Source organism: Sebastes umbrosus, chromosome 3, assembly GCF_015220745.1.
Source record: "Sebastes umbrosus isolate fSebUmb1 chromosome 3, fSebUmb1.pri, whole genome shotgun sequence".
Taxonomy (NCBI): domain Eukaryota; kingdom Metazoa; phylum Chordata; class Actinopteri; order Perciformes; family Sebastidae; genus Sebastes; species Sebastes umbrosus.
Genome location: NC_051271.1, coordinates 21,093,588 through 21,119,061, shown reverse-complemented (window position 1 = coordinate 21,119,061; position 25,474 = coordinate 21,093,588). Strand labels below are relative to the sequence as shown.

At 38.6% G+C, this 25,474-nt stretch overlaps 2 protein-coding genes across 9 annotated transcripts; both read right to left on the bottom strand.

Annotated features, from left to right (window-relative positions):
• Positions 1-492: 492 nt before the first annotated feature.
• Positions 493-9,600, bottom strand: casp3a (caspase 3, apoptosis-related cysteine peptidase a). Its single transcript, XM_037765420.1, has 6 exons — positions 9,403-9,600; positions 7,747-7,889; positions 3,951-4,079; positions 3,655-3,830; positions 2,184-2,295; positions 493-2,080 (listed from the first exon to the last, which is right to left on the bottom strand). The coding sequence occupies exons 1-6, from the start codon at positions 9,459-9,461 to the stop codon at positions 1,851-1,853; spliced, it is 849 nt and encodes a 282-aa protein (XP_037621348.1). The 5' UTR covers positions 9,462-9,600; the 3' UTR covers positions 493-1,850.
• A 1,938-nt stretch (positions 9,601-11,538) lies between these two features.
• LOC119485199 (oxysterol-binding protein 1-like) lies at positions 11,539-25,366 on the bottom strand. 8 transcript variants are annotated; one of them, XM_037764583.1, is made up of 18 exons: positions 25,203-25,366; positions 22,151-22,321; positions 21,279-21,487; positions 20,979-21,141; positions 20,768-20,879; positions 20,486-20,672; positions 20,242-20,356; positions 20,052-20,115; positions 19,424-19,591; positions 19,086-19,331; positions 18,823-18,943; positions 18,622-18,725; positions 17,875-17,970; positions 17,486-17,670; positions 17,165-17,394; positions 16,988-17,026; positions 16,774-16,821; positions 11,539-14,567 (listed from the first exon to the last, which is right to left on the bottom strand). In XM_037764583.1, the coding sequence occupies exons 2-18, from the start codon at positions 22,282-22,284 to the stop codon at positions 14,425-14,427; spliced, it is 2,364 nt and encodes a 787-aa protein (XP_037620511.1). In that variant the 5' UTR covers positions 22,285-22,321; positions 25,203-25,366; the 3' UTR covers positions 11,539-14,424. The 8 variants fall into 8 exon arrangements, with proteins under 8 accessions (XP_037620511.1, XP_037620508.1, XP_037620509.1 ...); XM_037764580.1 differs by having other exon boundaries at positions 20,477-20,672; positions 25,203-25,365; XM_037764581.1 differs by lacking the exon at positions 25,203-25,366 and adding an exon at positions 24,685-25,094 and having other exon boundaries at positions 20,477-20,672.
• Positions 25,367-25,474: the final 108 nt, after the last annotated feature.

The following is a 25,474-nucleotide window of genomic DNA, read 5'->3' as shown; positions in this document are numbered from 1 at the left end:
TGAATGTCATACTTGTATACTACTCAGGTGGCTATATTGAGGTGCAATTTGATAAATCAGCTTCTAATTTAGAGCTATATATTGTTGGTGTGTGTAGGTGTTGTTTAGGTGTCAGCTGTGAGCCTTTGTATTCAGTCCATCAACAGGTACTAAGTAGCCTGTTGTTGTTTGTGAGAGCTAGTTTAGGTGACGTGTGTCTGAGCTGGCTGTGGGGGAATCTGAGGCCCAGTTTTATTTGGCTCAAGGCCTCAGGATCTGGTGGCCCAGTTCTTCACACCTCGAGGCATGCCAAATCTGGAGTAATCCTGCCTGTTAACACTTGGCAGTGTGCACAACTAGACCGTTAGTTAACTCTATCTAGGAGATATAAACAATGCTGGCAAGACTTGATGGGAAAATTAGCACTTTAACTTTAGTAATATATATTAATGATCTTCACTATTCTTATAAGAGCCAAAAATAAAATCAGTAACACTGTTGAACAACACAGAATGAAGAAAAGTGTTTTTTATTTATCAGGAGAAACATTACACCAACCTCACAGTACCACTGCTTACAAAATAGTGATGATAAAAAAAGCCTCAAAGTGTAGTATATTGACATGACATACAAACTGGATTGTCAAACAGTGAAATGTTTTAACAGTTAAAGGGATTTCAGCTAGTTTGCTGTAAATATTGAAATATTTACTCAGCAACTGGATCAGTACACAATCAAATTGTGCTTTGTCTGTAATATATCACTCAATGCTGATAGTTACATGTAAAAGTTTGACTCACAGTTCCACAACAGTCCATTGGAAATGTTTTAAGGAGAAATATTAAAGCTAAGTGAAAAAGTAAAAGTGAAAAGGCGTCCTATTTGCCGTTTTATATTTAAAAACCCACAAGAAATACATGAGCTACTGCCTGATATAAAATGTAAACTTGTGTTCAAGTATGGAAATGTGCCTCAAATAAAAGCAAGAGGGCTGTCATTACTCATGCATGCTATGAAGCCTGACACAGACTCATATGAGGAAATTCGCAGGCAACCGTTCATTCAAAGAAATCCATTTTTAGAAAATGGAAAACATTAAAACCAACAGAACACAAGATAGCTTAATGGGTGTTCCTGGATTTGCTACACAACATTATCCTTTACTTTACCTCCTGAGGTCATCAGGTAATATTTCAGTAAATGATTGATTATTTTTGTTTGTGCATCCTTCATGTTATTAGTCACTACACTGACTCAATAGTGAACAAAGATAACACGGATGTAAAGAAAAGAAAAAAAACAGGCACAGAAATGACACATGATCCCTTCACAGACACTCAACTTATAATAAACTGCTGACTCATAAAAATGCTGATGCAGAAAGACCATCTATGGTTTCATGATTATTAAACAAATATAGAAGGTCAAACTTCCCAACAAACTGGCTCCCGATATGTTTCCCTGAAATGTGTTACGTGTAAACAGAAGAGAGGCATTCACTGGTAGAAAACTGGGAGCTTGGAATTACAAGGTTGATTACATGTTATCTTTAGATTCATGATTTTTCAATGTTATTTTATGCTTTTCTTTTACATCGACACAAACAAATACCATTTTAGGTTAAATGTTTAAAATTGAATACAAAACCGTTTCCTACAGGGATACAATTTTTAATTAATGCCTTTATATCTCCGAACTGTACTCCACACAGAAGGAACCTTATAATGCCAAGCTTGTGAAATTTGACTTTGCATCACATCTACTCTCCCTGAAAGATGTCAGCTGAGATATTCAGTCAGACGCTGTAAACTAAAATAATTCCCCATACACATCCTCAGCCTTTCTTCTGCGGGTGAAGGCTGAAGACGGCATTAAGGAGAAAAATACATCTCTTTGGTCAGCATTGACACAATGCATGGGATCTGTTTCTTTGCATCGAAGCCTGGTGAATTGGAGACCGACTCAAACTCTACTGCCACCTTGTGGTTCACTCGAGTCATGATGTGCAGGAGCTCCAATTCATTTCCATATTTGCTGATCATGTCACACAGTGACTGCATGAACCAGGATCCAGTCATAGTGTTCCTCCATGAGTAGTAGCCTGTAGACAGACGAGTGATAGAATAAAGGGTGTATCAATATAATAAGTCAAAAAGGGTACAATTAGTATACAAAAACACGTGTTTGTGTGTATGAGTGTTAACCTGGGGCTGTGGAAAAGGCATAGAGGAAGTCAGCTTCCACAGGGATCTTGGTAGTGCAATCATCTCCACTGTCGGCTTCAATGCCTCCATCCAGATCAGTGCCTCTGCAAGCCTATGCAATGTGCATGCAAACAAAACGACTTGGTTACAGGTTAGACCAAGTAGTCTCCGACAAGTAGCTCGCTACCGTTTCTGAGTGGCTCGCTAAAGTTTCAAAGAATATGTACATACATTTGCTAACACAAAATGATAATTTGTGAATCAGCTGTCAATTAAAGGAGTTACGCTGCTTTCAAGTTACATTAAATCAGTGACGCCATAACATTAGGCGATGTTAGCAGACTAGCAAGCGCACCAGGTTTGACAATGACTGCAGAAAATAGCCAGGCCAATAAAAGGCTAAACAAATGATCTTTTCTTAAGGAATGAGTACGATTTATTTTTGCATGAATGTGAATGACATATGTGTGCGTCTCATTTGCGGTGTGAGCATGTCAGTTGGTAAAAGATGTAATGTCAAGCACTCCTTCACCAAAGCCCACAGCAACTTTTGTCTGGCTCATAGCAGTCTCCAAACACAGAAGGTAAAGGAGCTGAAAACAATGTTTAAAAGACTCTCTGGTTTACCAAACTGCCGAAGAACGCCAACGCAGCAACAGAGTCTTCGTTTAGTGGCGCACATCCTAACGAAACACAAGAAGCCCTTCACCCATGGTGGGATTGTAATAGAGGCGATGACTGCGGTGGCTGAAACGTTATCAAGTAAGACGGAAATTAGGTTTGCTATTGGCGATGTACAACTTGGTGCTATGAGTAGCTCACGGCCACTTTCATTTTGTCAAATTAGCTCTCAGAGGAAAAAAGGTTGGAGACCCCTGGGTTAGACACTGGTAAGTTAATGCAGGAGATAAAAACAAAACTCTGGCTTCATCCGAAATTGCATACTATGCTCTACATACCCAATATGTGAAACTATCGTTCAACATACTTTTGTGTGAATAAACAGTAGTGTGAATCTTTTCTGACGCACTGAGCAGTAATTTACGTTTCATTTACGTTTTCACTTCCTGAGAGCCTCCCAGGCCGGTTGGAGATGTGTAACTATGGTAACCCGTGCCAACTTCATGTGACCAAACGATGATTTGTGAGAATCAAAGTCTGAACTAATTTAAAAATATTACACCTAGTGAAAAGTGAAATCTTATACTTACACTTAAACTGAAGCGTTATTGATGTTACAGAGCTGTCCGTCAACATCTGTTATGGCCGTCATAGTAACTACCGCATTGCATTGTGGGATATTTATGCCACCATAGTGTACAGCGTTTGCAAACTGAAATATTTCACCCGGAAATAATATGAAATTCGCGTACTATTGGTTTCATGCTAAGGTTTCGGACATACTTACTGTTTTAGCGTACTAAATAGCATGTTGGTTCGGAATTTCGGACACAGCCTAACTCTTACATACCTGGATGAAGAAGAGTTTGGGCTTTCCCACCAGTGATTTGCAGCGATCGCCTCGAAAAAGTGATGTCAGATACTTGAGCTCTACCGAGCCGTCCGTACCGAAGAACACACCCTCGTCTCCGTGACTCAACAGAACGCAGACGAATGAGGCGTAGCAGCTGTGATCGTCCTTTGACGCTGAAGACATAGAAATGTATAGCAATTAATATACAAGATGATATAAAAGACAGCAGCTGAATTGAGCCTTAGTATTAATTTGTCTGTGCACGTTTTGGATGAATTCTGCAACAAACTTACCAGAAATTAAAACCTGTTTCATCTGCTCGACTGACTGGTCGTTGTAAATCTTCACTTTATAGCCCAACTTCCCGAACACTTTCACCGCGTTTGCTGCGTCTACATCTGTACCGTTTCGTTGATTCATGCCTTTAAAAACAAAAACAAAGACAATCACGTTACTTGAACACAGTGAAAACACAACTACTTTTAAAGGAACCAACATCTCCAGTTACTTCCTCGCAATTAGATTTAACCTTTAGAACAGACAGTTGGATACAAAGCACATATTGATCTGTTTTCCTATCACTTTAAAGGCCATGCACACCCACACAGGTGATTTTTAAAGGTGATTATTTTGGCTGAGTAGACTTCTTCTCGTGACTGTAGGAGTGTTTAGACTCAGTCATGACAAACCATCTGAAAAATGTGTTCCTTAGCCTATTATTATTAGATATGATGCTGTTGGTATTTGGTTCACGTGCGACACAGCCATGGATTCAGGACGTTTTGGGAGCGGCCTTTTTTGTGCACGCACAACCTGCACAAACCCAAACTATGATGGTGGGATTTTGGAGTGCACTCTTTCTTATTAGTACATGACGTCTGGTTACTTCACATTAGCTCCACGTATCTTCAACTTAATCAGCCAGAAAATGTGAAAACACCTACAGAGGTGTAAATAATAAAATGATTGCTGGCTGAATAGCATTTGCTGTCACACTGTCATGGCTGACTGGGACATTTGAATAGAGCGGAGCCATAGATAATGTTGTTAGTAACACCTGTGCTTTTCCTACTATGACGAGTCAAAATGTCTGCTGTGAAAAAGGCAGTTTAATACAAAATATCCCTAAAATCTTAATTTTGTACAATTTGTTGCAATTAAGTGTTGCTTTTATTCAATCTTTTAATTAATTCTATTGAAATTCTCTTATTACTTTTTACTACTCTTAAAGCCTTTACACACCAGGGGCATGACAAATAAACAACATGAATATGCAAAATACTCAAAAAATAAAATACTCAAAATAAAATACTCAAAAATAAAATACTGCAAATATTATATATCATGGGCTTTTATTGTGAAAAGTAAGAACATAAGGAGTAGATCTGGTCTGCGCTGCCTTTGTCAAGGTTGAAAGTAGTAATAAAGTTTGCCATCCTGGTTCGGACTATGAAGCATGGATGTGTTATAAAAACTGGATATCGGACCCCAAGATGACGCCTATTCATGCCAATGATAATTGCTCGCCTGGCGCATACGCCAAAAAAGTTTTCTAACTTCCGGGTTTACTTCAAGGAGGGTGAAAAGAGGAGAGGTCACTCGCCATCAACGTGTCATATCTTTGGGGTACAACACATGCCAAGTAAAATCTGGTCTGCACTCGCTGAAATTGAGCCGATCGCAAAGCACGACCGCAGCTCCAGTTACACCGTGCATGTTATACCCCATACCCTGTGACCCGTGTCCCAGCCTCTTTCAATTGGCCTTGGTTTACTTCCGGGGTATGCGGCCCACTGAATATGTGAAGCAGTGTTTCTCCCGCTGGCCCTGCCCTCGGTGTGTAAAGGCCTTTAAGGGGGCGTTTTTTTTCATGCGATTAATTCGCACGTCAATATATTTTTTCGAACTGCTGTTTTTGTCAGGTGTACTTTCACACAGAATGTGAATATTACGCTGCAGAAAAGCGACAATTTTTTTTAGGAACAACGAATAAAGTCATCAACCAATCATGTTGTGCTGAATGGGTTGATTGCACCTATACTTACAACAACATGGAGGCTCCGTAGTCCAAACCAGGATGGTAAACTTTATTACTCCTTTCAACATTGACAAAATGTTGAAAGCGCAGACCAGATCCCCTCCTTCCATTCTTACCTTTCACAATAATGGCCCTAGACATATAATATTCACAAGAGAGTATTTCGCATTTCTGTGTCGTTTATTCATCATGCCCCCGGTGTGTAAAGGCCTTTAACTATGGTATAACTACATTGGCAAAACTTTTCAACTCAGACCTACTTTACCAAGTTTACTTCTTCCTACAGAGTTTATTGCATGTTATTATCGTGTGCTGTCAGACTACATCCTCTAGCCACCCGCCTACTGTCTGTCTCTTTGTCTGGAGCTTTTGTGTTCAGCATTGAACACATCTCTAGTTTGTTGGCTGCAGTAACTGTGGTCACCTGCTCTGTTTCTAAGAGTGCGGCTGTGAACCACAACAAGCCTGCTCACTTTTACACAAAATCTCATTGGCTCTTGCACAAAAAGCTGTAATGTTGTCTGAAACATGCGTGGGGGGTTACAGAGTGCACATATCTACCATAACAGGAACCTTGTGTTGGTTTAACAGGCTTAACCACAGCTGTTTTTTACCCCTCTCATATGATGTACTTATGGAACATTGTTGACCAAGCAGTCATGTGTACTCAGTTAGTCCTGCTAGACAGGTTCGTCAAACACAAGTCTGACAACAATAAGACCATCATACAGTAATTCTCACGCAAAGTAGACTGAAGATGTATTCACTGATATCCAAGGTGTTCTCGAACAGATAGAGGCACATACGGCTCTTCTGCTTTTCAAACTAACAGTACATTGCACAATAAAGGGCAGACAAGGACTAAGGTCAACTCAAGGTTTCCTACATTATCTCCAACTATTGTAAACATCAAGCCTTTATATCTAAAGAGAAGTAAGCGCTGGATAATCGTTCCCTGATCGATTCTTGAGGATTATGAACACCCAAAGGACACATGCCAATTCTGTAACGGCTGTTTTTCTGTATCCTGCCTACGCTAAAGCAAGACTACCACCATATCTTACATCAAACTTGAAAGAGGAACTATTCTATACTAATATCAAGCCGTGGAAACCCATGTGATGCATGCCAAGTCATACTGCAAGTCATGTGGACACCTGAACTTCCTGAAGAGCCACTGACAGTACGCTGCACTGGTAGTTATTGAATTGTCTAGTCAAATGCAATGATGCATACAAAAGGAATAGTACAGCTGCCTGCTTGTTCTCATTCTCACTGAAGCCAACACAAGGACTGTCTCAGAGCTAACTTCATCATCTAACTAACTGGCATGGAATGCAGTTGAATGGAATCCCCGAGCACACACACGTCGAGATGTTTGACCCGCTTTGTTGTACATGGAGATTTCTGTGTAAAGAACAGCTCTAGGCCACATATCATCATTCCTGCTGTAAATAACATGTTGCAACAAGCGGCTAAGATGCAGAAGGAGATACAAACACTACAAATAATCAGAGATCTACCTCCCCAACACAAACTTGTCACCACCAGACTGAAGAAAGGTGCCCAGAGATCTCACCATGGAGTTCAACCTAATCATCACCTCACAATTATAGGCAGTTTCACAAGCGACATCCCACGAAGGGGTCCGCTTCTCCAGTTTTCTGACAGGGATGTCCATCCTCGCACCAAATTAATCTACCATAACAGAGGGACCAAGTGGAGAAGCTTGTGTACACCACAGGCACCTCTACAGCCGGCTTAGCTCTTACTCCTAATGAAATATTTAACAGTGTACATTTGAGCCAACTGACCCCTTAACTTTGGGCTAACCTGTTAGTTTAGTCTACAGATTAACTAAGCCTTTGTTGCATTGTTGATCACATATGAATTATTTTATTCTATTAACATTTTACTACTTTTAACATCCTACGTTTTCTCAATCGCTTGTAAAGCACTTTTAAATTTAATTTATTTTTATATAGTGTCAAATCATAACCAAAGTTATCTCAAGACGTTTTTCATATAGAGCAGGTCTAGACCGTAATCACCTGTTCTTCTGTCAAAGTTCTTGTTGTTGATGATGATGCACTGGCCGATGCTGGGGAAGCTCAGGCTGTATCTGAAGCTGCTGTGGCCGCTGGGCTTGGCATCCACCTCCATGGAGCCAGAAGCAGACAAAGACAACTCTGACCTGGAGGGACAACAGAAAACATAACACTAGTCTTACTAAATACTTTAAGTAAGTGTAAGACAGGGGTCAACAACCGTTACTATCAAAAGAGCCATTTTAGGCAAAAAAATAAAAATAAAAATCTGTCTGTAGCTGCAAAACATTTGAGCATTGTGATGAAGGCAACAGTTTATAGTCTAAGTATATAGTATATAAGTCTAATACAGTGAGGGGCCAAAGTGCAAATGCACTATGGAGTATTAGGGCCACATTGAGGGAAAAAAAAACATCTGAGATTTACAGAATAAAGTCATAACTTAACGAGAAAAAAAAGTAGTAACATTACGAAAATAAAGTCATACCTTTACGAGAAAAAAAGTTGTAATATTACGAGAATTAAGTCATAACTTTACGAGTAAAAAAGAACATAACACGTAAAATTACTACTTTATAATATTATGACTTTTTTCTCGTAAATCTTACTTTATTCACATAATATTATGACTTTTTTCACTTAAACTTCTGACTTTATTCTCATGATACTATGACTTTATTCACATAATATTATGACTTTATTCACATAATATTATGACTTTATTCTCATAATATTATGACTTTTTTCTCTTAAACTTCTGACTTTATTCTCATGATACTATGACTTTATTCACATAATATTATGACTTTATTCTCATAAATCTGACTTTATTCACATAATATTATGACTTTTTTCTCTTAAACTTCTGACTTTATTCTCATGATACTATGACTTTATTCACATAATATTATGACTTTATTCTCATAATATTATGACTTTATTCTCATAATATTATGACTTTTTTCACTTAAACTTCTGACTTTATTCTCATGATACTATGACTTTATTCACATAATATTATGACTTTATTCTCATAATATTATGACTTTTTTCTCTTAAACTTCTGACTTTATTCTCATGATACTATGACTTTATTCACATAATATTATGACTTTATTCTCGTAAATCTGACTTTATTCACATAATATTATGACTTTTTTCTCTTAAACTTCTGACTTTATTCTCATAATACTACTTTATTCTCGAAATCTCAGATTTATTTTTTCCTCAATGTGTCCCTAATAATAAAAAAAAAAACAGTTATTAATTTCCATGTTTATAAGTCCACAGGGAGCCACTGGAGAGGAGCTGAAGAGCCTCGTGTTGCTTAGACACCGCTGATGTAAGATGACTGCAGGATAAGTAATGCACGACAAAGACCGGCTAGAGAAGCATTTAAACAGAGTTAAACAGAGTTAAACAGAGTTACAGGCCTGCAGCAGCAGTGCTTCATATATCACATGAATGCTCAACCAGTCTAACCTTACAGTCTAACAAACAGCTGTCATATGTAATAATATGATAATAACGGAATAGACAGTAGAGAGGAAGAGGAGGAAGCTTCACATCAGTGCCTGCCTGGTGACTCAGAGAGGACAAACAATGAGCTGCAGATAAATACATCGATCACCAACTAAATAAATCAATAGATAAACTCACTGCAGTCCATCGCCGCTCTTTGCGTCCGTGCGGTCTTCTCCAGGCATGTTTGCCGACATATTTCTGATCAGATACTTAACCACACAGTGTAACTGCACGTCCTGTGTGATGATAAACCCTGCAGACAGACTCAGATGCTAGTTGCTTAGCTCGACTTGCTGCGCCCGGCGAGTCAACAAAGATGCTGATGTCATTGAGGAGCAGCGGGGAGCGCTCGTTTTAAAGCCCGATGCCTACCGTGAGAGCGGGGCGGGTCACACAGGCCTCATGATGAGGGGTGGAGCTAGGTTTTTATTTTTATTTTTAGACATATTCAAGGGAAAAGAAAAACTGAGCATTTTCTCATTATTTAGATTTTTTATATAGTATTTATTCAATTAACTATTATTGTTTGTTATCACTATTAATTGTTTGTTATCACTATTATGTAGTCATATTATTTCTTTATATTAATCGTGTCTTTAGGTGGAGGCTTCAGATAAGCCCAGTGTTTTTTTTTTGCCTTTTCCTGCACTGTATATTATTCTTTTTTTTTTATGTTGTATAGTCTTAAATTGTGCAAAACAAATAAACAAACTAAAATAGAAAAAAAGTCTCCAATCACTCCATCCCCCAAAATGCTGTTTTAAGGCCTTCTCCACACTGTGAAGAATACAGTTCAGGTACTGAAATCTTAGTGTTATTGGCCTGAAAATGTTGGTCAAATTTAAATATATTCATTCTGAAAATACTAAATTTAGCCTGTAAAATACCCACTGTGTCAAAGTTCCAGTTTCAGGCTGTAAACTCCCCCTAGTCTGTAAATCCCCAAAATGTCCACAGAAAATATGTCCCTGCTTCTGATGTTGATGTAGTTTTTTTTTCTTTTTAGTTGTAGATTTCAGACTCAATTGTTATTTCTTCTTCCTAAATATTCTACTTTTTTTCATCCTGGAGTGGAGTCACATAATGTAATCACAAGCCTCTAGCTCAGGGGTTCTCAACCTTTTGCAACTGAAGGCCCACTTGTGATTGTCAAAACATTTCCGAGGACTACCTTCCCAAATAAATGAGTAAAAAACCTAACATGTTTATACAACAAATAATAAACTGGGCTGTAGATATGTGTTATGCCACTGTCAGCTGTAATGACCAAAATACATATTGTGCTTACCCTCAGTGAGACACTTGGGCTTGCCTCTGGGAAATAATGGGATCAAGTCGTGGTGGGATGGGTGAGAGGCTGACACGCAGAGTAGCATTCAAAGTTGCTTTCAGTTTGTTCCTTGCCTTTGATTTTGTGACAGTCACAATGGAAAACCCTGACTCACATAAATAGGTGGGGGTGAAAGGCAACAGAAATTTGATTGCCCGTTTTGACAGAGAGGGATATTGACTGGCAGCCAGTATCCAGAATGAAGCAAGGTCTAGGTCAAGGTCTATAACACTGGATATGTTGACATGAGGAGTGGCTTCCAAAGTTTCACTTAGGAGTGAAAACACATCAAATCGTCCCTCCTTGACTCTTCTGTTCCACAGAATAAGTTTTTTCTTGAAGCCCTCAATTTTGTCTGAAACTTCCTTCAATAGGCTTTGGTTTTACAGCAGCTGGCATTTTACCTCCTTTAGGTTTTACCTGTTCACTTTGCTAAATAATAATAAAAAAATAATCTAGTACCACTGCCTCCGCGGCCCACTGGATGGTGCTCTGCGGCCCACCGGTGTGCCGCGGCCCACTGGTTGAGAATGGCTGCTCTAGCTGACAGTCACCCATACAGTATAGATCAGTGATTCTCAAAGTGGGGTCCGTGGCACTCTGTCAGGTGGTCCTCAGAATAATTAGCTATAAATTATATAATTGTGCTGTATCTTTAACAAGTGCATATCTACAGATAGGGACTATTTGCAGCAATAAAACAAAGTATATTGTGTCCATTACTCCCACCCACGTTAGTTTGGGCCAATAGAAAGTCTGATATGATTGTGACACACAGCAATACGTTTATTATTTTTAAGTTGAAGCACTTACTGAAAGTCAGCTTTAGAGTGGTAAGTTTTAATATGTGGATTTATTAGGACTATGTCAGTAATCCTCACTTCCCAACTAGTTTAAGCCACTTTGTGATGCTTTGTTTGGGAAAATCAAAAACACCGATATGCACTTCATTTCCATTCAGACTTTAATATTGTCAACCTCTAACACAATCCTGCAAAAAACAAAAAACAAAACTGCATTGAAGGACAGAAAATGTTAAAAGTATGCTCAGAAGAATACATATTTTAACCAGTGTACACATGTTTACAATTACTGCACATGGTTTAGGAAAAGTTTTCAAAACAAACTCACAAGTCTTCAGAAGCCAACATCAAAAGTTGACAAATAGTCAAATCACGTAGGGCATGATAAATAATGTACGTGTAAGAGACACACCTTGAGTCAGTTTTTGAGAATTGTGGGAAATTGCAGGGCAAAAACAATCTTAGCTGGAAACAATGAAAGGGATGAAAAAGGTAGAAATTTCAGAAAAAAAGTTAAAACCACACATGATATGATGGGGCTAAAAATCAAGATTATATGTTGAAAAAGAGAACAGACAGAAACCTGTAAAATGTGTAATTTAAGAGACATGGGATAGCATCAAACTGTACATTCCTCACACACACTCTTCATCATGTGTTTAAATGATGTAGTAAATCACACTACGGGATGATTCAGACCAAAACAAATTAATATATTTAAAATAACGCTATCCAACTGGTAGAGGACTCATGATAACACAGACAATGAAGATGCATCCAGTTCTAAGTAAACAACAATGAAAAAAGCAAAAGTGCATCACCGCCATTAGATTCTCTATCAATATCACCAGTTAATATCACAATTACTTTGCTATTTAATATATTTACACAGAAATATTTGCAACATTATGTTTTGTGATCTTCATTTTCAGTGTTTTAAGTACACTTGAATATAAAATGAAATTTAGATTTTTGAGCAAACACACAGTCCTTCCATTCAAATAACGAACAGAGACAAATACAATGTCAGAAATCAGTTTTTGCATTTTTAGCGATCTCACTTCACACATTTCATTTTGTGCCACATGTATACGCACTGAGGCACTCTTATTGCTGTCTGTTAAAAAATTACACTCACGACTAAAATAACCTACATCAAGATTAAAGCTTTTGTTTGAAGGAAACCAGGAAGACAAAAACACTTGCCTCACATTTCCCTTCACTAATCATGAAGCCGGTAGAAATCAGCACACAGCTCAGCTCTGCTGCTCTTAAATTAATATCAACTGTTCAAATGGTGAGCCTCAACATTTACTTTGAAAGCAGAATTTAAATTATTGATCCAAGTTTTAGTGAGGGCATAAACTTAAGTTATGAAAATAGTTTAACATTAGTGTACTTGGGTGGAGAATAAAATAGAGTCAATCTCAGACACAATATGATTTAATCTTACAAGGCTCTTACTCACAATAACCTGGTCAACAGCAATTTAACACTCCATGTTAGCTTGAACACGCCCCTTTACAAAAAAAAAAATGCATCTGCTGCCCATCAATAATGTCAGGGGGAATGTGACATTGCTTCGTAGTTCGGGGTCATAGTGTACCACAAAACATAAGATTTTTCACAGGTTGTTCAGGGTCTACAGGACAGAATTACAGGGTTTTCTCTGTAAAAGCAAACGTCTGTTAGAATAAAGAGTATAGAATGGGACAAGATCAATTTATAGTGTAGTAAAGTAACTGTATATGTAATTTACTAACTAAAAAAAAAAAAAAAAAAGAAAGTTTCCCCTCGATGCAGGCAATAGTGCCACTGGTATTTTTTAATACTTCATATTTTCATGGTACTAATACATTTAATACCACTATTTCAATTCATATAGTATATTAAATAAAGAACATATATTCTATTCAACTTAATGTGCTACACAGAGAAATATTCCTCAATGAAAAACGTGTAGAAAAAACCCCCGTTACATTTTATTCTTCTATAATGAAAAAAGGTAGTTTTAAAAAAAAACAGACTTAATTGGGCCAAAATATGAGGAGCGGTAATGTAGTATAATCCTAATGAACTACTTTCATATCTCTTCACAGCTACCATGTGTTTTATAGGGCGGTTGAGGGAATAAAAATATATATATATAAAAAAATAATAATCACAAACCTATTTTGAAACGGACTAGTTGAGGGCAAAAAATGAAAAAAGACTAATATACTTCCGGAGTTGTTTTACTTCAGGGAATAAAGTAGCACCACAAATTACTATAAATTGAAAGGCAAACTCTGTGTCATGTCTTGGTGTTTGTGACACTTTTCATTTTATACCAGTCCAAAGATCATTGTTGACATATGCCATTAATTACTTCTTTAAAAAAACAAAACAGCATTTATCTCTCCTTTGTCAGAACCATTGAAGCATCTCTGCATTTGATGTGGTCTGAAACTGGTATAGTGAATATTTACTGTGTTAACATTGGGTATGATTGAACTTTGACTCGCAGTGGTGCTGTGCTGGGGAAGCTGCAATAAATTAATTGCAAAAGTAGTCATAATCAGGAGTTAACAACAAAACCACACACATAAATTACATGTTCTGTAGTAGCTCACTCTCTCTAAGCAAACTTGTATATTATAAGATGACATCTGAATGGATTATGCCTTTGATAGTAGTGCTTTTAAAGAAAATGCATAATGCAACTCAAAGAGTGTACCAAAGAACCCTGGGCTGAGAAACAAGCAGTGGATCAAGATAAACATCAGTGTTTGAGAGGCAGTAAGAGGGAATCCTGAACACTAAACAGCTGCAATGTTACAACAATGCTACAATGTGCATTGTATCTACGTTGAAGTCCAGATGCCCTTAACCCTGAGCAAATCACTGCTGGAAAAGGGGAGCTGAGTGGGAGTGATCAGCTGAAGCTACGGACATTGAAGATAGGTTGACGTCAGGCTTGAATCCCCTCTTTAGCTGACGGAAGGTTTGTACACCACAGAGGAAGACAGGCCGACTCAGCTGGGATCAGAAGATGTCAGGGCACGCGTCCCAGTCGCCTTGGTCCTTCGTCTCCCAGTAACCGCCCTTGTAAACATGCAAGGTCTCTCCGGAGACGGGGTCGTCTAACTTCTCAAACCACATCGATTGGTAGTTGTCTGAATGAGCGCCTTTAAAGGAAAAGAAAGAACATCTCTTACAAAAAATAAACTTAAGAGGGACCTAAGGCGAGGGTTAAGGAGCCACTGAGCCATGACAACACATCATGCCTGAATCAAGCCGATATGCCCTCACATGCTTGACTAAGAGATACTTAATGTTTCCGATCGCTTGGTCTTCAGATGCACCTTATTCAAACCGAAAGCAAAAAGGAGGCAAATTATAGACAAATCCAGTGACCGCTTGGTGTGTCGTAGTGACTACTGTTTGCTAACAGTACTAACTGGGGACTTTCAGCTGATAGCGTCCGTGGTGGATTGAAGTAACTAATGGTTGGCGTAAATAAAAAACACAGGTAAGTATGTATTTAATATTGATTTAAGGAAAATTGAAGGCGAGGACACAGCTATCGTCTCTACAAGCAACCACGACACATTGGACTGAAAGTCACCAGTTAACACGGTTAGCAGACACTTTGTACGTGTTGTTTTGTGATGCCGACTGAATGATGTTTACTTTGTGATTTGGTTGCTCTAGTTAGAGAAACTAATGTTATATTTCATAATAATGCCACAGTTAGTCAGTGTCTCAACCCACTAGTGTCGTTAGCTACGCTAGCTAAGATTAACTGACGTTACTCGTTTCATCATGTTAGGCAGCTGAGAACTGCTCAGGTTCTTTCCGAACTCCTTGACATCATTGTCAAAAGTAACGTTACATGGAAAGTAAAGGTAAAAGTCGAAAATTGTACACGTCAACACACATGTATTGTACGGAGACGCATTACAACTAATGCCCCGACTACTCAGGACCAAAGTATACTGAACAATGACAAGACAAAATGCTACTCTAAAGTATCCAAGTACTAGGGTTTGTGCCAGTTCTACAGTAAGCTACAGTCTTCTATAAGGTTTCCTAAGGACTACCAAGACAAATCTAAATAACAAAATAAAACAGGGGATACTGGAGAGCAACACTGATGTTACTTGCTTTTGACTTGAGTTCCATAAGGACCTTCATTGCCTTCCACTAAGAGAGACCAAGTTGCAAAGGATGTAAAGGGGAAATGGTTAACAGAGGGGTTTCTTAATCTAAATTAAATTACTAGAAAAATGTGAAGAAATTGCACTGTATGTGTTATGTCATGATCAGAATACTTGCTTAGATAAGGGGAGAGTGTTGGTCCATAAGGGGCTGAAAATAGAAGAATTAAGGATGAATCTGAGAGTTGAGACATAAAAGATTGGGTATGAGCTGATACGAAAGGCAGTGAATGAAATGTAAGAGGCTACTTGCATGCAACAGGTGTAAGAGGCGGAGAGTCCTCTGTGTCAGCTTAACATCAGCACAAAAAAAGATGTGAATCTACAACTCAAACAGTATCCACAAGCCACACAAATTCCTTGTTTATGTCCATTTTAAAAGTGCTGTGTGTAGCATTTTTAAGCCAAATACAGTGACAGTTAAATATACTAATAGTCAACAAAAGACCGTAGTCAAAAGACAATTTTTTTACCTCTTACTCGTACATCACTCCCTGTCACAAAGAGGATCTGCGCTTCTTAAGTTCAAGATTTGTCTTGCTATCTTTGTCTGCAGTACACTGCCCTCTTCCCATTTGTGCTGTAAAGTAATATAAGTTTTTGGCCAAAAAAAACCCCAGGTGATTTCCAATTTAATCTGAGTTGTTGGCAGTGGGCAACCTCCAGGTCTGGCGACAGGCAAAATGCCAAACTCGAGGCTTCAAAACAGCAGTCCACAAACCAATGGATGATGTCCCGGTGACTACGTCCACTTCTTATATACAGTCTATGGTTGTTGGCAGTGTAGAGGCTGCTATAAACTACAATCTTTTCAGTGCTGGTCTCAGTTGCGTAAGTCAATTATATTTAACGTCAAATTAAGAAAATTTAGTGATGTCAAATTGGTACTGGTATTGGTATTGTGTCAAACTGTCACTTGTATCTCTGTCCACTATGAACAAGCTGAAAATGCCGAATGAGGGAATCTTGAGCATCTTAAACCAAACAGCATGTGACAAAAAGCACGTTTTTTTCCAAAAAAAAACGGCTCTTGTTTGAGTAACTGTGAAGTCACTAGAATTGAGAACAAGCTTATCAGCCTCCCTTGGATATATTTGGGTCACCGCTCTGTTAAAATGCTACACAAAGCACCTTTAAAAGTTCATATTATGTTAAGCTACAAAGTGATACTTGCTTTCATCAGAAACCTCATGTGCTTCTGTGCCAGTCTCCACTGCATCAGCTAAATGGAACAGAAATGGATGAATGGATGGTACAAGTTGAATGATGTTGAAGACATTTAGCACCTTTCCTATTACACACAACATACTGTACATGTGTTTTTTTTGCATCTGGACTTGATAAATAGCGTAGATCAAGGGTGGGAAAAGACAGAGAAGAGTACTTGCTTTTCAAGGGTGAATCATTGATTGAATCCTCAGTGACAGCTTAGAGTTGAGACAAAGACAAGGTATTCCAAGACAGACAAAGTGGACATAAGATGAATGGACAGAAAGACATTGGACAGAAACACAAGACAGATAGATAACCGCCAAAAGAAAACCTCATTTCCTTCTGTTTTTTACCTTCCTCTGGTGAGCTGGCTGCTTTAACAGCCTCCCTCTCCCTTTCTCGGCGAACGATGCGCTGTTTCTCTTCCAGCCTCTGTTTCTCTGCGTTAGCCTCATCCCATCGGCCGTCCTCCATTAACCTCTGGTCGGGGCGCCGCCGACTGTCTGTTGGCGCCACTCCCTCTTCGGGTTCATTGAGCGCCAAGGCCAGTGAGGAGAAGAAGTACATGTTCTCTGCTCCCTCTCTGTAAAGTCATCACCATAAAAGATCAAAGCTACAACACTTTACAAGCTCCGTTAGTTTACAACCACTTTCTCAATACTACCAGAACTCACGGTAAAGGGTTCTTTCTCCAGATTTCTTTGGCTTTGAGGGTCTGATAGACGGTCCTCTGTTTGCCTTCAGTGCCGTTCTCACCTTTACTGCTCTGCATTACCCTGGAGAACTCCATCTTCTCATCCCAGGTTCCCGATAGCACGTGGTGGGCCTTCCCGTCCTTATCTGTTACTACTCCTGTTACCTGAGAGACAAAGACTTTCAGTTAAGAGTGTAATCAAAGAGCCAACAGTAGGCAGTACAAGGATTAACATTAAACACAGTTAAATACTACAGCTCTGCCATTAAGTCTACTTTTACAATGTAAACAATGTTGTATTATACATATTCCTGTAAAGAAGCATATCAGCTCTGGCTATATGAAAAAAAACAACAACTATAAGCCCACCTTTCTTGGTACATCTCTGGAGAAGTAACTGTAGGGAGCAAACTTGAGGTGGCAGCGATCTCCTGTCTTGTGGTTCACCACATCTATCTCCCCTGACTGGAAGGGGACGAAGGAAAGAGACAAATGTTTAGTTGTAGAAGAATTAGGACCTGATCAGACAGCGCATTTTGCAGGTGGAAAAAGTGGGTGCACTGCATTGCCTTTTTGTTGTCCAAACAGAGCGTTTTTGCAGGACGGGTTTTTTAAAATTCTTGCTGTGCAACTACCAAATGAGTGCTTAACACAAACCATGAACTGTACGCTACTTAATAGTTAATAGTACAAATTAAAAGAATGAATTTGCAGTATTATTATTGCTAGGCCTGCTGTTTTCTGTTCAGATCGTAGTAACTACAGTTGATAGAGTCATATAGCTCCGGGTATCCAGCAAAAGTCAATGAGAAATACGCTGGGTGTTTTTCTGATCAGAATTGAATTTTTTTCAACTTGAGGCGTTCATGCTGGTCCTGTAAAAACGTGAGGCGCATAGAGCAGTAAAACTCAAAGCACTCAGCAACGCTAAAGCAGCGCCCAAAACGATTCACTCTCATTGAAAACAATTACAAAAAGCCGCCCCAGGCTGCTAAAACATACTCTGTATGATCATGGCCTTAAAGGATAAACCCAGTAGAATCATAAGCAAAACGTTCCATTAAGACGACTATGTAGTTAGTAGCTGTGTTAAGGTTTTATCAGCTTTAAATTTACCTGGTCAATCCATAATTTTCCAACGATGATGTTGTGTACTGTCGTAGTCACTTTCTTCCATGAGTAGTGATTGTTGCTCTTCTCAAATAAACACTGGATAGAACCTGAGGATAGAGAGGGAATAATGTTCGACCTGGCAGTATTCATTTTTAACCTGCTCACCCAAAATATAAACGTCACATGTGGTCTGCACACACTCACCCAAAGGCATGATAGAGAGATATTTCCCTCTAAACTTGCTGGCCAGGGTAATTTCTTGTCTGAGGGTCCAGCCCTTTTCAGAGATGGCATGGTGAGCTGCAGCAGGTGGGTGGTGACTCACCTGAGAAGAGAAGAGCGATAGCAAGTCAAGATTTGACCATCACAATTATGTGATGGCTTAACACTATTCAATCAATTAAACATGCTTGCATAAACGTCCTTCAAGCATGCTTATATATTTCCAGTGTTTTTTTTCGATATACCTGTTCGCAGAGGGAGCGGTAGCCACAATCTTTTAGCCGATCAAGCTCAAAGGTTTCTCCCAGCAGAGGATTGAAGGGTTTTCCTGTGCGGTGGACAGTGGTGGAGTAGGAAGAGACTGTGAACGCGGCCACATAACACATCTGCTCTAGAGAGCTCTGACATTTAGCAGCCTTATCCAGCAGCTCGTAGTACTCCAGGTCTTCGGATAGACGTTGCAGCATCGAGAGGGGCTCGTTGAAATTCACCTAAAGTCACAGAGAGAAGAAGTGCTGATTACTTCTAGTTACTCTAATAAGGAAAAGCCACTTGGATACAAACATGAGTGAGTGTTTCTTACAGGCATTGGTATCTTTGAGAGCTCCTTTCCAATACAGTTCTTCATGATGCTCCACAGATTGAGGTAATAGTTGGGCTTGTCAGGGATGCGAGTCCGTCTTTGTCTAACTGGCTCTAACTCAAGGGGCTGTGGAGACTCTGGGTTGGATGCCAAAGACAGCTCATCAAACTGGAAGAAGAGAAGGCAAACAGCCTTAAGGGTCAGGTGACTGTGACGTGTTGATGAGCAGAGGAGGAGAAAAGTCAATACTAGGGCTGTGCAATTAATAGAAATTTGATCGAAACTGAAATATATATTTGTTAAAATCGCAATAGTTGTTAAAAGCAAAATGTCAAAATACCATTTTGATTTAATATTGTGGTCCTGGCCTACACATCATATTCTACAGACTTAAGAAACCGTCTTTGTTTGGAACAGGTCCCTATCAAAAAAAAATCATATCATAATAATTTGAATATGTTTAGCAATGAAAATGAGAATAATGATTTAAAAATCATCATTCCCTCTAATATCGTGACTCATATCGCAATTGCAATATCAAAATAATCGCAATTAGATATTTTTTCAAAACCGTGCAGCCCTTGTCAATACACATCAGAACTTCATCGCAAAAACAAAGTTGACCCACATTTACTGACTGATCGTCCATTCCAGTCTCACTGCTGAGCCCACTAAGGTTGCTGTTAGATCTCCTGGTGGACAGATAAACACATTTAAAACAAAGCAGTACACAAGGAGACAAAATGACAACAAAAAGCAAGGTTGATATTAAGAAATAAAACCAGTGACATTTGAATAAAAGACAGACAGTTAATCACCTGTGATACTTGGGGTCAGCAGGGACAGTAATAAACTGGTCTGGGTCTTCCATAGCGTCAAAGAACTCATTGTCATCATCCTCGTCACTGGCATCACCTTTTACTGAAACGGCACCTACGGTGAAGAGACGAATAAATGACTAAATAGCTCGACTGGCCTTTGTTGATTGGCGCAAGTACGTAGCATAGCGAGCATACTTTGAGTAACATTAAGGGTCCACAGACAGAAGCTTACCTTTGTTACCTAAGGTGGGATTGCTGAATGAAGAGGGGACTGTAGATCCTCTGAAAGCTCTTTCCAAGTGATTGTGCTGTTTGGCCAGCTGCTCCAGAGTCTCCTCCAGCCGTATCCTCTGGTCCCGTTCAACCTGTAAGGCCTTCGTCCAGCGCTTACTGTGGTTCTGGGCCAGGGAGAGGAAGTCTCTACATGCCTTGGGGAACAAGCAAAAACAAGAGCAACATTTCAGCAAAGGAGTCAACAGCAATGTTGTGCGTTCATCAGCAAATTTACTCTTTGTTGACTTACATTAATCATGGCATTGGAGGTGATTCTGAACAGTGTGGCTCTCTCTGTAACTTGTCTCATCTTTTCCCCCATGTCTCCTCCGACACGAATCCCCTCCAGTTCTGACAAAGACCTGTTATGTGTGGAATAAAATGAATAGGCAAACAAAAATAATTAAAGATAATATTGGTTTTCCTAAAGTAATCAAACTACACAGTCTGATAATCGATACCTTTGGAGGGCAGATCCATGCTTGACAATGAGATCATTGCAGGTGTTGAGGTCCTCCACCTTGCTGCCAAGTGTGCGCAGTGTGGACTGGATTTCTAAGTTACGGCAGCCTCCACCCTGTCCTGCGGAGGGGGGCGCTGCAGGACAATCGTCACCCGAGTCATCTGAGGGAGAGAATGGGGAAGATAATGAACAAAAACAAAACAAAAAAACAGACAGAGAAATACACACATTTCTGCCTGATATAGGTGCTACTGTATAAGCTGTCTCCAACACACTGTAAATTTATTTTCCCTCTCACCAGATTCAGCCTGCATGTGGACAGCCTTCGCCTTGGCGAGCTCCAGAGCAGTGATCCATCGTTGTCGCTCCACTTCTGAGCTGGCCTTCAAGTGGTAGGTCTGCGCACCTCCGTTGGAAATGACAAAATTGCACGAGTCCTCCACAGCAATATTGGCTGTGGCCAAGTTGATGGTGCCTCGGCATGTGTGACCCATCTCTGCCTGGGTCCTGGACACAAACAGAATGCAAAGTATCTGAATCCCTGTTTTGTGAATTAATTATTATTTTTTTCTTGTAAAGCAACTGCACATCTGCTTAAAACTGTACACACAACATGCTATATAAGTACTTATTAGGGCTGGGCGATATGGAGAAAATCAAATATCACAATGTCGATATTGCGATGATATTGTGGGGTTAACCATTGGTGCTTTTACAAAATATTTACACAGTGAGATTTTGATAAATAATCATCAGTAATGTGGATATAATGACGAAGTGGGTAAAGGCAAATAATAGAACTGCTAGAACAGATTGGTAAGTTCAGAAAATGAAATCACTTTACTGTAATGCAGCTTTTAAAACCAGGAAAAGACAACACTTATGTCATATTGCAATATCCAAAATCTAAGATGATATCAAGTGTCATATCACAATATCGATATATTGCCCAGCCCTAGTACTTATTTGAGTGCACTTCTCATTTAAATGTCCTTTAAAAGCTAAATTAAAAGACACTGGGTTACTTATTCATTTATTATATATCACCAATCCCTTTGTTAAACTCAACACACACCCCTCCCCTCCCTTAGGTACCTCCTTGGCTTCTTGTTGAGCCAGGGAAAACTCTTTTAAATTAATTGCAAATTCAGTCATATACATGTAACTTACCTGTAGTAAGACAGCAAGCCATTGCTCAGAACAAACCAGCGTCTCTGGTAACCTTTAATGTAGTTAGTCCACTTGAAGAGCCAACCCTTGTACGTGTCTCCAGGGGTTGGAGTAGGGGGCTTAGGCTCCGACATCACAGCAGCCTGTGGTTTCACTGGGTGAACTTATAGCCTGTTGAAAAAATAAAAAATAATAATCAAGATTTACATTGCTATTAATAGTTGGACATGCTACTGTTCAGCCTGCTTAATGCACAATTGACACATGAAATGTATGCACAAATTAGTCTTATGGTTGCTACAGACACTATCATGACAGAGTAAATTGGGTCGTTAATGTCAACACCATTAGATTCATTGTGTCATCCTATTATGACATACATTAACTTATCATTAGCTATACAAGGAATAATGATGTGTTGGTTTAATTTTCTTGTTAAAAAAATCAGCAAATAGTCTACTTGTCTCTACTAAACCATTAATTATAATATAAATTCCAGCCTGCTGCTTAGGTTTTCTGAATTTTTTATTTAAACTGAAAGCATTAAATCGAGACATAAATACTAACCTCCCAATGTTGGCTGCAATTAGTTGAATAGGGTGGAAAAAACATACTAATAGATATCATCATGAAACTTCCCCGGTTGATTACTTACATCGAGACAATTATTTTTTGTATTACAGGTTTTTTAGAAATTCTATGTTTAAATATGCAAATGAGGCATTATCTTATCGAATATGTTCTAATTTGCACACATTTCCAGAACAGAAATCTGAACAATGGATAAAGCCAGGTTAAAAACTATTGTTTCATTTTGTTGACATATAAGAGACAAAGATCTTTACTAAAATAATAGAGAAAACGGCCTTTAAAAGATACGCATTATAAAAATCCATACATCTTGAAGACACTACAGTTGATAGGGTTAAACATTTAACTAATAGATATCACCATGAAACTTCCCCAGTCGCATACAACAATTATTTTTTTTGTATTACAAGTTTTCTTAAATGTTATGTTTAAATATGCAAATGAGGCATTATGTAATGCTAACTTGATGAATTTAGGTAAAAATCGACAGACGCAAACAGACAAAGTAGTAAAATAGAGACCTAAATGTGTATTTTGGATGTTTTCTTTCCACTGGTCTGAAAGAAGACATGTGCAATTTTGTTAATATTCTGTTTATTGTCAATACTGTATATACTGCTCCTATTTTTATACTTCCTTCTATTTAAATAGTTCATATTTTGTTTCACTTTGTTTAGCTCTTTTTCACTGTGTAAGCTGATGCTTCTTGTTTCTGCACTATCCCCTTTGCTGCTGTACACTGCAAATGTCCCCACTGCGGGACTAATAAAGGAATATCTTATCTTATGTTAAATAAAGACTCATTTGCATATTTAAACATAACATTTAAGAAAACTTGTAATACAAAAAAATAATTGTTGTATGCAACTGGGGAAGTTTCTTGGTGATATCTATTAGTTAAATGTTTTACCCTATCAAATCAAATATTCTTTTAATGAGAACCAAAATGTGTTAATGTAACAATTTTGAATGCCTTTGTTTTAGTTTCATGACAGCTATTGCACATTTTGTGGCATGAGGTTAGGAACATGTCCAGTAGTAAAGAACAAGGGGAAGAAGTATTTATCAAAATTTCAAATGCATTTGGATTCTGATTATAAGTAGCAAAAGCAGATAGAAAATTGAATTCAGCTCTTTTTTTAAGTTAAATGTGGTTAACAACAGAACTCAAATTACAGTAAATAAAATAATGCAAAAATTAACACTAAATTATTTTTTAAAAACCCAGTTGATTAACATTTCCTCTCCTATGGTTACACCCTAACAGTTATAGTTATACATCACATAATTTTTTATTAAGATAATATCTTACCTTATCTTAAAATAGCCCAAAATCTCAAAATGGACCTGTGCATGATTGTACCTGTAGTGTCTCCCCTTAACGTTACAAGAGCTATGGACTTTAGGTAAATCCGTCGAAGCCCCCAAAACATGAATCGGGGATAAAGCCAGGTTAAAAAAATATTGTTTAATTTTGTTGACATGTTAGAGACAAAGGTCTTACTGAGGGAATTTTAGATATCTATTTTTTATGAATAAAATATATAAAATCAGGCTATGAATGATATATGAACAAACCTCTTATAAGATAAGATATTCCTTTATTAGTCCCACAGTGGGGAAATTTGCAGTGTGCAAAGGGGACAGTGCAGAAACAAGAAGCAGCAGTATATATTAAAAAAAAAAATAAAAAATCAGGATACAACACAGTGCAAAAAGCAAAACAAAAATAGACAGGCATTTAAAATATGAGCAATTTAAAAAGAAGGAATATTTAATATTTATTGAATGCTAACTTGATGAATTTAGGAAAACTCTACAGAAAAAGTATTAAAATAGAGACCAAAATGTATATTTTGGATGTTTTCTTTCCACTGGACTGAAAGAAGAAGACATGTTAAAATAAAACCAAAATCTCTAAATTGACCTGAGCATGATTTTACCTGTAGTGTCTCCAGAGCTATGGATGTGAGGTAAATCCATCCAAGGATGAATTAGCACACTGAGCTTCTTGTTTCTCTAATGTCACTATAATCTTTACAGCTTGGATTAAACATTAATATGAATCTGCACATTACAGCTCAGTGCTGACATGCCTCCTGTGTAGCTAACCTTACTGAACCATAACTCTCACAGACTGAGGACCAACACAGAGCTAACTACTGATAACAGTCATGTTAACACTCCGGCTCTCTGCCAGGATGACACACACTAGAGTCCAGTAAACACAGCCTGGATATACTGAAGGTACTTCGAGGTACTTCTAGGAACTAGGAGCCAATTCCCAACATCAAAGCTCCTTAAAACAGTGTCCGTCACTAAGCTCGCTGCTAGCTGCACAAACAGGAAGCTGTCAGACAGCCTGACACGTCCTCCTCCTACCAGCCCAGACGATCGCTTTACAACTCTCTCAGCGTTTCTCTGTGACATTAAAACATGACTGTCTCTTCATGACGCTTACCTTTAACCGTGCAGGACTCTAGCTGTTAACGTTGTGCATGTCGTGTCGGGTGAAGAGATGTGCTAGCTCTGCTGACTACTTTCATGGATGTGTTTAAGGAGAAGAAGCTACTTGGCTACAGGTTCTTCTGCTTCGTCTTCTTCTTCTTCTTCTCTGAGATTTTACGGCAGTTTGGATGCCGTAAAGTTGCATTACTGCCTCCCTCTGGTTATAGCAGAGACTGCATTATTGGTTATTGTCTTCATCAATACAGCAGCAAAGGGGATAGTGTA

Bases quoted from the DNA above. Each gene is read 5' to 3' on its own strand.
- casp3a (XM_037765420.1), bottom strand. From the start codon at position 9,461: ATGTCGGCAAACATGCCTGGAGAAGACCGCACGGACGCAAAGAGCGGC. The intron at 4,080-7,746 runs GTGATTACGGTC...TTGTTTTTAAAG, and splicing joins GAACTTTGACAGAAGAACAG to GCATGAATCAACGAAACGGT. The intron at 3,831-3,950 runs GTAAGTTTGTTG...CTATGTCTTCAG, and splicing joins GAAACAGGTTTTAATTTCTG to CGTCAAAGGACGATCACAGC.
- LOC119485199 (XM_037764580.1), bottom strand. From the start codon at position 22,284: ATGTCGGAGCCTAAGCCCCCTACTCCAACCCCTGGAGACACGTACAAG. The intron at 21,142-21,278 runs GTGAGAGGGAAA...TCTCTCCCTCAG, and splicing joins CCACATGCAGGCTGAATCTG to ATGACTCGGGTGACGATTGT. The intron at 16,822-16,987 runs GCAAGTACTCTT...TGTTCCATTTAG, and splicing joins CAATGATTCACCCTTGAAAA to CTGATGCAGTGGAGACTGGC.